At 60.2% G+C, this 15,709-nt stretch overlaps 1 protein-coding gene across 2 annotated transcripts; it reads left to right on the top strand.

Moving 5' to 3' along the window:
* The first annotated feature begins 1,091 nt into the window (after positions 1 to 1,091).
* Positions 1,092 to 12,672, top strand: NBL1 (NBL1, DAN family BMP antagonist). Of its 2 annotated transcripts, none has more exons than XM_058718867.1 (4): positions 1,092 to 1,288; positions 9,423 to 9,611; positions 9,740 to 9,851; positions 11,214 to 12,672. In XM_058718867.1, exons 2-4 carry the CDS (start codon positions 9,442 to 9,444, stop codon positions 11,460 to 11,462), a joined length of 531 nt encoding a protein of 176 aa, XP_058574850.1. In that variant the 5' UTR covers positions 1,092 to 1,288; positions 9,423 to 9,441; the 3' UTR covers positions 11,463 to 12,672. The 2 variants fall into 2 exon arrangements, with proteins under 2 accessions (XP_058574850.1, XP_058574849.1); XM_058718866.1 differs by lacking the exon at positions 1,092 to 1,288 and adding an exon at positions 2,259 to 2,382.
* The last annotated feature ends 3,037 nt before the right edge of the window (positions 12,673 to 15,709 follow it).

The raw sequence follows: 15,709 nt of genomic DNA, 5'->3' as shown, positions 1-15,709 counted from the left end.
TTGAAGAATGCTTTTACCAGGTGAAAGGGGGAGAAGGGTACCCCGGGCAGAGGGACCAGCATAAGCAGGAGCTAGGAGGCGTGCGCATGCGCCTGAGTTTGGACTCATCGCAGCACACCTCGGAGTCCCCAGCAGGCCACCAGCAGCCACCCAGGATGCTCTGCAACCCGGGAGACCGATCGGCCGCGAGCTTCCGGCCTGGCTGGGGCACGATACTTGGGCACGCACAAATCTGATAGGAAAGCACGATCTCCCAGTCCCACAACTGTGTTCTGGGCCGTTACTTTCCAGGAGCAAAGCTGTTTTCTCGTTCCACCGAAAGCACACGGAATAGATAGGGCACGACCGCCACCCACCCGGGTGCGGACCGATCAGTTGGACCTCCGAGGCGGAGTCGCGCGCTGGGCCTGCGCTCTGCTCTTCCCGGGAACCGGACAAGTGAGTCTTTTCCCGGCGCTCCGGCGCCGTAGAGACCCTCCGGGGGCTCTCACACCCTTCTCCGCACGCTTAGACCAGCGCCCGAGCTGAGAGGAGGCTGGGCGGAGGGCGAGGGGCACCGGGGTACCAAGAGCCGGACGTGCCCCCGGGGTCGTGCCCGGGAGCGGATAGGTTGGGCGCACCGCGGGACTGTGGGGCGAGGGCGGTCGCCCGGAGCGCCACACCCTCGGAGCAAGACTGCAATGCCCGGTCCCCACAAAAAGGAACACCTCCATCTTTGTCACCCCGAGGCCCGGCCCGGGAAAAGTTAGGCGGGGGGGAGTCGGCGCGCACAGAAAGCCGGCGGAGGGCGCTTTAGGACGGGTCGGGGCGCCGGGCTCTCGGCCCCCATCCCCGGGGCGCCGGCCGGGGCGGCCCGAAGCTCCGCCGCGCCGTCGGGTCTCCGCGAAGGCCGGCCGCGGCTCGCAGGCGGGGACAGGGGCCGGGCCGGGCGGCCGAGGCGCCCCCTCCCGCGAGCCCGGAGGGAGCGGCCGTGCGCGCCCGCCCGCTCTTTCTTTTTCGCGTCCCTCCCTCCGCTGCCCCCGCCCTCGCTCCCTATTTGGAGCGGAGACACCCCTGACGTCGGAGCCGCTCGGCTCGCCGCTCCCCCGCACCGCGCGCCCGCCCGGGGCCGCAGACGGCGCGCAGCGCAGCCCAGCCGAGCCTCGCGGGGCCGCCGCCAGCCCTGCCGGCCGCCTCCCGAGCCTCCCGGGGGCGCCGGGCCTGCCGCCCCCGCCGCCCGCACGCAGCTCCGCAGGAACCGGCGGGCGCGCCGCGCTCCCCGCCCGCCGCTGCTGCCGCCGCGCGCGCGGTAAGTCCCGCCCGGGCCGGCACGCGGGCGCCCGGCTTCCAGAGGCTTCGGCCGCAGGGGCAGCGCCGCGCCCCCGGGCCCGCCGGGGCACGGTGCGGAGGCGCCTCCGGACGCCGGGGCCGGGGCCGTGGGCGCGGGGCGGCTGGGGGCACCGCTGCGCCCCGAGCCCGTCCCCGGACTCGCCGGGGGGGTGGGGGTGGTGGGGGTGGGGGGTTCCAGTCCTTGCTGGGAGTTTCGGCGGCCGCGAGAGAAAGGGAGGGAGGTGCGTGGCGAGCGCACGCCGGGCGGGTCGAGGGCGGGTCGGGCCGCGCGGGCGCCGGGGCAGCGGCCGGGGTTCGGCCGCGGGGCTCGCGCGTCTCCCCGGCTCTGCCCGGGCCTCGCCGCGCCGCGAGCCGCTCCGCTCCGGTACGTTTCTGCCTCCTTTTTGTCCCTCTCCTTGTCTTTCTGTCTCCCCATCCGACTGCCTGTGTCTCTCGTCTCTCTGTTTCCGTCCCTTTCTTTCTGTTTCTTCTCCCCTTCTGCCTTCGTGTTGGCTCTCCCTGGGTTCGTGCCTCTCCGCCTTTCTGTTCTCTCTGTCTCTCCGTGCTGCCCCTCTGGGCGAGTCTCTCCATGTCTCTGCGTCTCCCTGATCCCCCACCCTCAAACTCCCGACAGTCCCCCAGTATGGGCGGCACGAACCGCCCCCCACCCCACCCCATTGGGGTTCATGAATAGTTTCCTAGACCCGGTAAAAGAAGCGAAACCCTCCCCCTACCTTCCGCCTGCCCCCGGGGCCTGGCCTGGGTCATCCCCCTGGAATTGAGTCTGGGGCAGGGGGAGCCAGCCTTTCCGGGGGCTCAGTTTTCTTAAGAATTCCACCCCCGCGAGGCGGCCTGGACAACGGGGCCGTGCCGCCGGCCACCTGCCCACCCCGCTCCCTGGGCGGGGCGATTCTGATCTTTTACAAGCCGCAGTAAAGGGGGCGGCTGCCTGCCTTGGCGTGGCCAGGGGCTTGGCAGGCATCAGAGGAGAAGGGCACATTTTCAGGCTTTCTGAGGCCCTCGCCCAGCTGGAGGACACCAGCCTGTAACTACGGGAACCCCAGGAAAACAGAGGTCAGGGCTGGAGGCCAAAGGCTGGGCGCTGGTGGGGGAGGGGGGTGGGGAAGCAATTTGTCAACAAGGAGCCCCTCACCCTTTGTTACTGTGGAAACCATCAGCCTCCAGAAACTCCCCCAGATGCTGGGACTGCTTGGGTGTGGTTTGCCTGTAGTTGGGGCCAAAGAAAAGACGAGAGGAGCATTTCCTTGGCGACCCTTGCCCCTCTCCCCTCCCCCCCCCCCAGCCCCTGCGAGCTGGACCTCTTTCTCCTGGGCCTGCCCTGTTGGAGGGGTGGAGGGGGGAAGTAGGTGGTCTGCATTAGCCACGGATATATCCTCATTCTTTTGACGTGAGGTTTTAGACCGAGTCTGGCTCTTTCTCCCCACCCCCAGCCCCTAGGGTCGGTGGCTGCAGAATGGGCAGGGGTGCTGGTGAGGTCTGCAGTAGGACTTCTGCTGAGCAGATGTGCGGCCAGCCCTGCAGCAGCTCATTAGCATAGATTTGTTTTGGAGACAGTTTTTGGTCTGTGGGCAGGAGAGTCTGCAGGTGGGAGGGCCATGGCCTGGGTGGGGAGGTTGGGGTGGGGTGGGGGTTTGTAGCCTGGAAGGTGGAGCTGCCTGGCGTGATGGAGGGGCAGGCCTTTGGGGCATGGGCTTGGCCCTGTGTGTCCACCCCCTGGACAGTCAGTTCATGGCCTTGCCAGCGCTGACGGCCGAGGGAAGGAAGGAAGCCACCCTGCGGTGAGATGGGTCATGGAGTCACAGTGGCCTTCAGCAACACGCCGGAGCCGGCCTGTCCTTGAGGGAATCTGCTAAAATGGACTTCCCCAGGCCATGCTCCCTGTTGTGGAGGGTGCAGGTGTGAGGCTTACGGAGGCAAAGCAGATGGTCAGTGGCTCCGTCTGTAACTACTAAACTCTCCGCGCCCAGGCACACAGTGAGTCAACAGATGAGCTTGGGCCTGAACTTGTCCTTGGACCCCAGAGCGGGCGCAGGGGAGCCTGCAGAGCTGAGCGAGGCTGGGGTCTGACGCAGCTTGGCGGGCCTCCCAGAGCGACCTTGCCAGCCGCACCTTTCACGGAAGTCCTGGAAGTCCCGGCGCTCCTTCCAAGACCTGCAGGGACTGCCCCACCCTCACCGAGTCCCAAGCCTAGGGCTGTGGCCACAAAGGCCACACCCTCTGCACCAGCAGTGAGGACAGCCTGGCAGCCATGCCCAGCCTGTTTTCTCCAGGAGGGGGTTTTAGGGGGCTGATCTCTCCAAGACCCTGTTCCTTCCGTCAGTGGCCCCCGGGGTGAAGGTCTGAGTGGCCTCTTCCTCTCAGCTCCCACCCTGGCTAGTCAGTGTGCTGGGTGGTGCTCCACAGTTTATAAAACCCTTTCTGAGCCATCATCTCGAATGGTTGAGTTTCCCCTAAATCCACTTTCACCCGGGCGGCTGCAACCCTGGATTTCGGTATTTTCAGGACCCGCCCAGGATCTGGTGGGAGGGGGTGGGGGAGAGGGGAGGGCGAGGGGCATCCTGTGGGAGGGAGGAGGGTGCGGGCAGAGTTCAGGGACCCCAGGCTAGCACTAATGGTGACCTCAGGATTTATCCCGTGGTGGCCACGCTCTCCAGACCTTTCCACGCACTGCTCAATTCGGTGCTCCCAGCTGACCTTTGAGGCAGGTGTTATCGTTGTCCCCACTTTGCAGATGAGGACATCGAGGCACAGAAAGTTTAAAGCGGCAGAGCCAGGATCTGAACCTGGGTCTGTGGCAGTCGGTTATGGAGAATATGTTGTGGAGAACCCAGATCTTTCTCTCTGTGTGTGTGGACAGGAAAAGAAGGAGAGGGAGGGACTTGGGTCACCCTGTCTGATCAGTTTGAAAACAACACGCGACAAACCCCACGTGCTTGCCACGGGAATCGCGACGTCTCCCGAATGCTGAGCACCACAGTTCAAGCCTCCATCCGGGTCAGTTGGGGCCCAGAGTGGGAAGGGTTCCCAGAGGAGGTTACGGAAGCAGGAGTTGAAGTTGGCGAGAGGCTTACTTTGCTGCCAAGGATTTGCCAGCCCCGCCCTCACCTGCTTCCACACCAGGCTGCTTGCTTGCTGGGAACAGTGACACCAGGGGCCTGGGTGTGTGTGTGGCCGGTGGTGAGTGGACCATTCTACCCAGAAAATCCTCATGTGCCTGGCCTGAATGTTCAGACTGACTCAGAAGAGGAAACGGGCAGCCAAGTTTTCGCTTCTTATACAGAACAGACTCTTCACTCTCTATAGTGTTTCCCAGGGGGTGTGGGTGTGGGTGTGGGTGTGGGTGGGCTGGAGGAATCCCTGGAAAGCCAGGCCCCTCCAGTGACTTGAGGACTTGATTCCAGGCCCTAGAATCCAGACAGCAGGATGGTGACTGCCGTCAGCAGTGCTGTTATGGGGGATCCTTTCCTGGGGAGTTTGGGGGGGGCTGTGGCTCCTAACCTGGATGGGCCTCAGAGTCCTGTGGGAGCACTTGCAGATGCCCAGGCCACAGCCCGGACCTGTGGGGTCAGAATTTCCAGGGCTGTGGCCCCAGGGCCTCTGGGTTTTGGCAGACATCCCCGGGAAGATGCTGGGTTCTGGTAGGTGTGGAGAGAGAGGACCCCGAAGACCCTCCCACGAAGCCTATTCTTACTGCCCCCCCCCGCCCTTCCCCAGGGACCTTCTGAACCAAGGATCCCCAGAAAAGCACTCAGCGGCTCCCATCTGTTCGTCCACTGCCTTGTGCCTCAGTGTGAGAGATGTGGGTGCTCACCTCCTTGATCTGTGCCTCAGTTTCCATGGTGCTGGAATGGGTCAGCCATTGTCCCCTCCCTTCCCCCCGGGAGCTTCCTTTCTGTCTTGTTGGCAGCCTCAGATGTATCCGGTGTTTGCAGGTCCTCTGAGGATCTGGGGGGTTTGGATTTGGGTGGCAGTGGGGTGAGGTGCCTCCATTGAAGCTTCTCCATGATGCTGAGGAAGAGTTGTATCCAAGGAGTCAGGGGTCGGCCATGGCTGCATGCTCGTCAGCGGGGGCGTCTCATAGGCGGCAGTGGGGGGGGGGGGTGTCTCGTGAAGGAGTGGGACTTGAACTCTGCTCCGAGGAGGTGCGAATAAGGATAAGAGACACAGCCTGCTGGGGCAAAGGCAGGAAGCCCCAGGCCTCTTGCCAGCTCCAGACCATTCCCTGGATTCCCTGGATGCCTTCTCTTCCTCTGTTCCTGGCTTTGTCCTCTGGGAGCCTTTCCATCTGCAAAGGTAGCTGGTGGTTACCTTGCTTCTGTCCATGTTCAAATCTTGGTGTTCGTAAATCCGAAGTTTGTAAGCTTAAATCTCTTAACCTCCCCGTGCCTCAGTTTCTTCATCTCTAGAACGGGGGAAATAGTAGTAACTATCTTGTGGAGTTGTCATAAGGACGTGTAAATGACTACGTGTAAAAGTGCCTCGAACAGTACGTAGACCACAGCACCAGCTCTTGCTACCGTGAGATGGGCAGGGGCTGTGCTGGGCCGTTAGGGATAAAGCCTCCCCTTCTTGCCTTTGCTTGTGCGGTGCCCTCAGCCAGCAGCTCCCTCCTCTCCCCATCATTGGTAACTAACTGTCATCCTGAATTAAATCCAGAATCACAAATCTCTCCTTCCCTCCGCCCCAGCCATCTCTGACTGCCCGTCTGAATAACTACTTCCTCCAAGCCCATCTCCCTCGACCTCCCTCTTTAGGCTCTGAGTTCTGAGTGGGCGTAGGGTCTGGGCCCCCAGCTCCCCTGCCCTCGCCCTCGCCTCTGTCTCCACCCGCCTAGAAGGTGCTTAGTGAACTGAGTGTTGACCTGCAGGGAACTGCATGCCTCAGTGGAAAAGCATTGCTTGGCCTGACTTGCTGGGGGGCCTTGGGATGACTCCTTGGTGGGTGCGTGGGGGAATCCCTCTTCCCACCCTGGCGTTCTAGGAGTCCCCTGACTTGTGGTGTGACCTTCAGGGAGGGAGGAAGAGATGAGAATCTGTGGGTGAGGCTCTCATCTGAAGAAGGAAGGTCCCCCTACTGTGTAAAAAAAATCAGCTAATTTGCTGCTTGAAAAAACAACAAAAAAGCATAAACCAACAAGAACAACAACAAACTCACTAGCAAAGAGCCCGACCCAGTGTGTGTGGGGGGCAGCAGGGGTTCCTGGGGGTTGGGTGTGAGAGTGGGCCAAGGGTGGGTGCGTCCTGATGACAAGTGTCTGTGGGAGAGGCTAGCCTGGGGTCCACCCTGCCCCGCCCCCCTGCTCCAGTGCCCCACCCTCTGCTGCCTGGCCCGCCTTTCCCTCGCTCTCCCAGGGGAAGAGGGCTGGCCCGAGCTGGGTGCCCGCTGATTGCATCCGCCCAGTCGTTCTCCCCAACAGGGCCCTGCTCCCCATCTTAGGGTTGAGGCCGGCACAAGCATGCAGAGAGATGAGCTTTATTTCTGGAAGTCACACAGGCCCTGGTGGGAGGGCCAGACTTGAACTAGGAGACTCCAGGGGCCCCGTGCTTGTGCTGTGAGCTGGGCAGTTGGCTGGAGATCAGGGCTGCTGGCCTGGGTAAGCAGAGTGTGGCTCCAGCCCCCTCTGAGGTCCCGGTTGGGCCTCGCAGGTTGGCTTATGGCACGACAACCCCCCCCCCCGTCCCCCCCCCCCCCCCACTCCTTCCCTTCACGCTGTGGGCACAGCTGGATTAGTTCTGGGCTATGTGCTAGAGACGGAGACTCACTTTCTGCTATAACTTGGCCCTAATAACCAGTCCCCATGCTCCAGGCCCCTGACTCCCAACAAAAACTCACCCTTGCCCTGTCTCCCAATAAACGTTGCTTTATTAACCCCACCCCCAATCACAGCTCTGCCCCCCTGTAGCCTGGTTCCAGCCCATGGTCTCCATTCCAGCCCCCACAACCCCCTCACCAAACTGAACTGCAAAGCAGACCCAGCTGGGCTCCAGGCTGCTTCCAGTCAACCCCAGTCTCAACTCCCAGTGAACACCGCTCCCGGCCCCAGTCCCCTCCTGGCCTGGACCCGATCTTCCTGAGGACTCTCCATAGGGTCAGGTATAGGACAAAGTCCCCAGACCTCTCTGAGGTCTCTGAGGGGCTGGTCCAGCCTGGGGAGGCCTAGGGAGCTCTGGCCTCAAGTGGGCCTCCAGGGCCCCCTCGTGGGGGGCTGTGGTCAGACCCTGACTCAGAGGCCAATTCCCTGGACACGGGAGAGGACCTGGTGGGGTCAGGAAGCCTCTTGGATGTGCAGCTTGTTGAAAAATTAGTTCGGTTGCCAGTTAGGAACAAGCCCATTCTGTTTTGTTGGGATGTGGTTGTACTGAAAACATGGGCTTCGCTGCCCATCTTATGAGTGAGACCGGAAATGTGTGGGTGAGAGCTGGGGTCATGACACAAACACATTTGGGACGGGGCAGAACACCCTTCCCCCTTCCCCACTGGCTGGAGCAGGGGTCACCCAGGCACTGGGGTCCAGTGACATGGGGCTTGTCTCTCCTCCTGGAGACCTCCGGCAGGGAGAAGGGGCTGAGCAGAACTTTCTGGGTGGAGACAACAGATCGAACAGCCCTGCAGGCGGAGCCAGCCCACCTAGGTTTTCCCTCCTCGGACCACTTCCGGGACACTCCCTCCCCCTTCCTGGGCTTTTCACCAAGGACCTGCCACTTTCTGCAGGAGGTGGGCTGAGGGTAGGGTCGTTCTGAATGCGATGTTCCCCTCTGGTGCCTGGGGGACAGCACCTGGCCCCTGATCCCAAGTCAGCCACCCCCAGGCCCCTCTTGGGGGTGCCTGAAGACACCGAATCCGGGACCGACTGAGCTGGACCAGTTCTCAAGCCCGGCTCCATACCAGAAGCACCTTGGGAGCTTCCTAGAGGCTCACTCTGATCTAGAACCTCACCCCACAAGCCCCCAGGGGATTCTCATGCTCCACCAGGTTTAGAAACCAGTGGTCCAGGGCATTTCACTCATTTTTTGGACGGGGACGCTGAGGCCTGGGTGTCCAGGGTCGCACAGGCACGAGCACTCCCGGCTCCCTGTCCGGCGCCCTTTCTCGTGTCCTGTCCCCAGAAACCCCCTTGCAGGCACTGACCTCGTTTCCTAGCCGCTCTGAATCCTCCCTCGTCCACACGTTTGGAGGTGGGGGAGAGGGCGAAGTCTACAGAAGATGAAGTTGGGGAGCAAACACCGGGAGAGCCCCCTCTGAGTGGAACCCTTCAGACACACGCTGCCCTGCAGCGCCATCTCCTGGCAAATTCTGGTATTACTGTCTCCTTCCGTCCAGTTTACAGAGAGGGTCCCGCGCTTGGCTTGGCCTGCCTGGGAGGTTGGGATGGAGCTGGGAGACGAATACACATTCGTCTCAGGGCTTGAGGCTCTGGTGGGGCAGCCAAAGAATAAATGGTCTGGTCCAAGGTTAGCCGTTTCACCCGACGCCCAGCCAGCCGGGGCGGCACCAGACTTCACGGTGACGGACGAAGGTTTTCCTGGTGGCTGACCCCCGGGGCGGCATGCCCGGGAGACGTGCTGGGTGGCCAGCCCCTGGAGGGCAGGCGCTGTGCGGGCAGTCTTTTGTGTTTCCCGGAGGGCCCACAGCATCACAGCAAGGAGGGAGCTAACGCTTGTTCAACACTCACCACGCGCTCGGAGACTCTGCGTCACGTTGGGCACTCGTCCTTTGCCATCCGGTCTCACCATCCCCGTTTCTTAGATGAAGAAACTGAGGCACAGACATAAAAGGTGACTTGCTCAAAGCTGCACAGTAAGTTGGAAAAGTAACGCACGTGGAGTGTGTGTCACCTGCCAGCCTCACTGCCGAGGGCTTTGCAGCTCGTCTTTGTGACCCCCGCCCCATGCACATCTATCAGCAGCCCCATTGTCGAGGTTCAGAAAGGAGAAATAACTTGTCTGAGGTTGTGCTTCGCTGGTAAGCGGTAGAGCTCGGATTTGCACCCCGGCAGTCAGGGGTCAGAGCCCCTGCTTGTAACACCACCGTCCGCTCTGCCCACGGCCCGCTGGGCCCTGCTGGCCTCACCTACTGTCTGCGCTCCGTTCCAGGGCTCTAGAGGCCACGGGCATGATGCTTCGGGTCCTGGTTGGGGCTTTCCTCCCCGCGATGCTGCTGGCCGCCCCACCGCCCATCAACAAGCTGGCACTGTTCCCGGACAAGAGTGCCTGGTGTGAGGCCAAGAACATCACCCAGATCGTGGGCCACAGCGGCTGTGAGGCCAAGTCCATCCAGAACAGGTGGGAACCCCGGGGGTGTGAGGGGAGTGGATGCGTCCAGAGGCCCGGAGGGAGGCGGAGACAGGGCTGGCCGCCCGTCCCTGCCTCCGCCATGGTGTCACGGGTGCCGTGACCGTCTCCTCCCACAGGGCCTGCCTAGGACAGTGCTTCAGCTACAGCGTTCCCAACACCTTCCCACAGTCTACGGAGTCCCTGGTTCACTGTGACTCCTGCATGCCGGCCCAGTCCATGTGGGAGATTGTGAGTATGGCTGCCCGCCCCTGCCCAGCCTCCCCGCAGAGACTTCCCGGGCCTTGGCCCCAGTGCTTATGAGTAAGGCCCCACTGTGTGCAGGGTCCAGGGCTTGTGCTGGGGATACACGTGTGGTCCTTGCCACGTGATGGCTTATGAGTCTGACACCAGCGTGTACAGGACAAGGGATCTCTTGAAGCTCCATTCTGATGTCAGTCACATTCCGAAGTCCTTTTAGTGGTTTCCCATTGTCTTAAGATGAGACCGAACTCCTTGTCGTGACCCACAGTGACTGGCGTGGCCTGGCTCACCAGTCTGTTGAGCTTTGGCCTCTCTCATTTCCTTTACTAGCTCGACACTTGACATCAGTGTACTTTCTTTCAGTCTCTCATGCCTACTCTTCTTGCTGCCACCACAGGGCCTTCGCACATGCTCTTTCCCCGGTTTGCTTCTCCTCCTCACCCAGTTAACATCTGTTTATTCTTCTGCTTGTGGCTCAGCAGCGTTTTCTCGGGGCCCTATCCCACCGTCTTGACCGCTGTGTACCTGTGCTTTGACTCCTGTCACAGTTTTCCATCTGCATTTGGGTGATTTTGACAAATCTGTTTCCCCCACTAGATTCTGAATTCTTTGAGGAATCATGCCTGTCCTTGTGTCCCCAGAGCTGGCAGGGAGTAGGTGCTTCGTGGAAGGAAGGAAGGAAAGGAAAAGGAAAGGCCATTGGAAAAGTGTGACCTTAGGAGAAGAGCAAAACCCTGGAGGGCTCAGTAGCTCTGACCTAGGCTGGGCTGGGGGTTTGGGATTGGGCTCCTTGAAGAAGTGATGTCTGAGCACAGATCCAGAGGTTGCGTACAAGTTAACTGGGCCAGTTTGGTGCGGGTGGTAGGGGTGGGTTAGGCAAGGACCTTTCAGGCAGAGGGAAAAGCATGTGCAAAGTCTCAGATCAGGCAGCTCAGAGTTGGCGGTGGGGAGGGGCTCAAGGTCAGGGGCAGAGAGGTCAGCTGGAGGCAGCCTGAGGGTCCTGCGGGGCCTTAGTAAGGAGTCTGAACTTTTCTTTAAGTGCACTGGGGAGCACTGAGGGGAATTTTAGGCAGGGGCAGGCCATGTTGGGTTTTCCCCTCAGGCCTCTGTGAGGGAATGGTAGGGAGGCGGCAGGACTGGGTGTGAGGAGACAGGTTGGGTGGGACCTGCAGGGGCTCACCCCCACCCCCAGTGGAGGGGCCCACAGAGCTAACTGGGGTATCTCGGGTGGGCTCAGGGATTCTGGGGTCTCTGGGATTGCTGGTCCCGTGAGGAATGTTGCCCTCGGGGCTTCCCTGCCAGCCCCGGGCCTTTGGAAATATGTCTTCCCTTCTCTCCTGCCCTCCCCAGGTGACCTTGGAGTGCCCCGGCCACGAGGAGGTGCCCAGGGTGGACAAGCTGGTGGAGAAGATCCTGCACTGTAGCTGCCAGGCATGTGGCAAGGAGCCTAGTCACGGGCTGAGTGTCTACGTGCAGGGCGAGGACGCGCCGGGCTCCCAGCCGGGCACCCGTCCCCACCCCCACCCTGGAGGGCAGACCCCTGAGCCCGAGGACCCGCCCGGGGCCCCCCATGTGGAGGAAGAGGGGGCTGAGGACTGAGGCCCCAACTCTTCCTCCCCTCTCGTCCCCTGCGGAATGTTGGGTGTCACCCTTGGGGGAAAGGTGGGGAGAAAGGCTGAAGCCCCCCTTTGGCACTGGACGGACTTGGATTCAGATTTGGACTTGGAATGCTCTCTGGTTGCCGTGGAGATCCGAGGGGAGGGGTCGGGGGCCAAGCTGCACAATTTAATATATTCACGAGTGAGGGGAGGGAGCAGTGGATCTTCAGGGTTCTTTTTCGGAGGGCGGGGGGTTCTCTTCCTTTCTGCCTCCTAGTGATGTGCCTTTGGGAGGGGGAGGAGGTTGGCCACGCTGCTGAGGTGGGTGCGCAGTCCTCACAGCCCCTAGTGGGGCCCTGAGCCCGGCGGGGGCGGGAGGGGGGGGCGCCTTGCCAGGAGCAGCCTTGAGGGAGGGGCTGGGTCCAGGCTGGGGGGACCACAGGAGAAGCTGGAGCCCCACAGGCTCCCCCAAAGGCCTCCCGTGCCCAGGGCAGCTGCTCCCAGGTGGCACCGAAGTGGCCCTCCCTCGATGGCGTGCTTGGGAGTCAGGTCTGGGCAGGACCCTGCTGACTCATGGCCCTGGAGCTGGGAGCCAGGCTCTCTGGGCCTCTCTGGCTTCCTTGGCTTTCCAGAGGGTGGAGGGAGGCAAGGAAGGAGCCTTCCTGGGCCAGGGAGAGGGGAGGGCTCCCAGACCATCACCAGAGTGTCCCTCCCTCTCCCTCTCCCACTCCCCCCCACCCCCCCAGTTCCGGGTCCCTCGGAGAGCTGGTGGAGCCAGCCTTTCCCCTCCTGGGGAGCGCTTTCTAAATATCTGACGGTGGGGAGGCTCCAAAGAGGGACCTGGGTGGGGTGGACTCTGGCTGAGCCTCAAGAAACTAGGGAGAGGAGGGGGTGGGTCCTTGGTGGCCAGTGTCCCCATAGCTCTCCAGCAGCTCTCCACCCATCACCTCCCTCCCAGCTGCACTTTAACCCAGAGGGGGAGTGGGGTCCTGGGGACAGAGCAGGCGGGCAGTGAGGAGTGCCCCTCGGGACCCCTTCCCGCCTGTGTCTGCTCCTCTGACCCCAGGGCGGCTGGTAGCTCCCCCAGCCCCCTGCCTGGGGGTGCCCCCGGCCCTCACGGCTGTTCCGACAAGAGCTTCTGGAGCTTGTAACCAGCAGATTGTTTCCCTGACGGACCCTGAGTTTTCTCATGAATAAATTCGTTCAATGCTTGTGTTCTCTTCCTTACTAGGGGTGGGGGGGGGGCTCTGCTGACCCAGGGTACCCCAAGGGGCCCTTGCTGAGGCCTAGGGGGAGGGGGTCAGGCTGCACAGTGAGCCCCCCCTCCCCCAGCACACCCTCCCTGCGGGCTAGTGACCCTCTCACTTTCCTGCCGCAGGAGCTGTGGCTCCTGCTTTCCTGGCTCCCACCTCTTTCCTTGGGCGCCCACTTCTGGCCTTGTATATGTCTTGGGTGGGCCTCCAGACCAGGCACTTCCAATCTTGACCTTGGTCCCTTGGGCTTGCCTCCCGTCAGCCCTCTTCACCCTCACAGTGAGCCAGCATCAGCCCTTTCCTGGACCCCAGCCTAGCCAGGCCCAGAAGAAGGGGACAGAAACAAAGCCAGTGGTTCTAAATGAATATACGAGGTGGGGTGTTGTACCTACTACGTGCCAGGCTGGGCACCTGACCGCCTCACAATGACCCTATGGGTTTGGTATCATTGCCCCCCATGCCATTTGGTCCCCCCACATTCTCCATTGAGACACCGCGGAGCTGGTGGTGTGGGTGAGGACTCTGACCCTTTCTTCCTCACACACATCGCTGTAAACACCATGTACCAGGCAGTTTACATATATTATTTCTAATCCATGGAAAATCCTCCTTTTGCAACTGAGCGCGTGCGTTCATGCCCCGGGAAGGCTGTGCCCAGGCTGGGAGGCAGCGGTGCCGGGAGTCTAACCTTGCGCCCTCTAGCGACAAGGGCTGTGTACTACACAGTGGTTTCCCCAGTGGACACAGCCTTCCCTTCTTGGCTGCTCTGCGCTGTTGTGTACTTCCCAGCTCCAGGACGTCGCTCCTTGCAGTTGTTTGGACATACCCATCCATGGGTATGACCTGGACTTGGATTGGAGAGAAGTATACCTCCTGTATGCAGACTTTAGTGACCCCTAGTCTGGTAGGGACAAGCCCTGGCCATCTTAGTAGCCATTCTTTACGGCTGGTGGTGAGGACTGACGGGAGGGCACAGAGAAGATGCTGCGGCGCTTCCAAGGACTCAGAGACCAGGTCCAAAAGAAGGACTTCCTGGGACCGTGTCCTTGGTGCTGGACCTCTGAGGCCCAAGGACCGTCTTGGCAGGATGAATCTTGGTCAGGAGCCGCCTCCATCCTGTGCGTGGAACAAGGCAGTGTAGACATACAAAGAGATTAAGAGGCTGGTTGGAAAGAAAGCAGGAAGGTGGGTTGGCGCGGCTGGTGGCAGGTCTGGAATGCGAGCCAGAGTTCAGACTTCATTCCCTTTGCAGTAAGCGCCCCGGAGGCGTCTGCACAGAGCTGGGTTTCTGGGAGAGCGGAGACCCGCGGCGGTGACTGCAGTGGTCCAGGCAGGAGAGGGCGGACGCCAGAATTGGGCGGGGGCAAAGGCGCGCTGGGGAGGCGGGGCGAGGAGGAGAGGCGCCGATGATTGGATGCGGGAGCAGCAAATGGGAGGAGCCAGACTTGATTGCAGGCAAACCCTTGAGAAGCGGCGCTAGCGGTGCCAGCCTGCCCCTGGGAGTGAGGTGCACGGAGCAGTGACTTCGATTTTCCTCCTGGCCAACCTCAAGCTGAACCACCCAGAGAGCCCCCCGCCCCACAGCGATGGTGGAAGGACCTAAAATCTTTACAAGGGATTAACGCTGACAGCACAGGCCCCTCTCCGCAAGGGCGGGCGAGTAATTAGCTCCAGCTTCCTCACCTCGTTGGCTTACGTGGAACCTACAACTCCCAGTTAGCTAGTTTTCTTCCCCTGCTGCATGCCTCTGGGAATATCCAGTCGCCCTGGGTTCAAATCCTGGTCGGGCCACTTCTTAGCTGTGTAATCTTGAGGAGGTCGGTTAAACTCTGAGGCTCAGTTTCCCCATCTGTAACATGGGGACTAATGATCACACCTCTCTTAACTCCCAGGGTCGTGGTGAGCTTTACATAAATTGATGTACAAATGGAGCTTGGAACGGTGCCTGGAAAGTAGGAAGACCTTGAAAAACGAGCTGTTGGTGCAGCTGGCTGGCTCAGCCGGTAGAGGATGTGACTTTCCATCTCAGGGTCCTGAGTTCAAGCCCCACATTGGGTGTAGAGTTTATATTAAAAAACAAAACACACATACACGAGAAAAATGCCAGCTGTCGTTCTAATTATCGAGAATGAGTGATTGGGTCACAACTGCTGGTGGATGCGCTGATAGTTTTGTTCATTCATTCATTCATTCATTCACTGAACAGATGTTTACTGAAGAGCTTAATATATGCTGAGCCTACAGCAGTGAAGGAAACTGACCACGAACACAAGGAAGTTATCCAGTTAATCAGCATCTTCTGCAAAAGCAGCTTTGGGCAGACCTCACAGCCTCCCTGGACCTCAGTTTCTCCCTCCCTGTAATGCAGAACTCTGGCAGGCATAATAGAGGTGGCACCAGCCTTCTCCTCCAGAGAGGGAGCTCCCCATGGCTAGAAGTAATCAAGAAGAGACTGAGCATCCCTGAAGGCCCCTCTCTACCCTGAGACATTAAGGGTGTTTAGGACTTTATTATTCCATGACAGAGATGATAAACTTTAAGAGCACACACATGGAGCTTTAAGAAAGTTCTTACATTCAAGATAATAACAGCGTGGCCACAAGGTGGCACCACTACCCAGCCCAATCTAGACAAAAAAAAATTTTTTTTTTTTTTTTTAAATTATAGTTAAGTACAGATCACAATATAACAAAAATCTTGGGGGGTGCCTGGAGGGCTCAGTCAGTTAAGCGTCCGACTCTTTATTTCAACTCAGGTCATGATCTCCCAGTTCGGGAATTGAGCCCCACATCAGGCTCTGCCCTGACAGCTTGGAGCCTACTTGGGATTCTCTCTCCCCACCCCCTACCCCCACACCCCTCCCCAGTTCACGTGTGCACGCTCTCTTCCTCCCTCTCTCTCTCAAAATAAATAAATAAACATGAAAAAATCCTCAAACATTTGTGAATCTGTCACCCAGAATGAACAAATAATAAAGTTGTCATGTTTTCTTTAG

The sequence above is a fragment of the Neofelis nebulosa genome, chromosome 2 (assembly GCF_028018385.1).
Source record: "Neofelis nebulosa isolate mNeoNeb1 chromosome 2, mNeoNeb1.pri, whole genome shotgun sequence".
Classification (NCBI taxonomy): Eukaryota; Metazoa; Chordata; class Mammalia; order Carnivora; family Felidae; genus Neofelis; species Neofelis nebulosa.
This window is presented reverse-complemented; position numbering and strand designations above follow the sequence as displayed.

Bases quoted from the DNA above. Each gene is read 5' to 3' on its own strand.
- NBL1 (XM_058718867.1), top strand. From the start codon at position 9,442: ATGATGCTTCGGGTCCTGGTTGGGGCTTTCCTCCCCGCGATGCTGCTG. The intron at 9,612-9,739 runs GTGGGAACCCCG...CTCCTCCCACAG, and splicing joins GCCAAGTCCATCCAGAACAG to GGCCTGCCTAGGACAGTGCT. The intron at 9,852-11,213 runs GTGAGTATGGCT...TGCCCTCCCCAG, and splicing joins CCCAGTCCATGTGGGAGATT to GTGACCTTGGAGTGCCCCGG.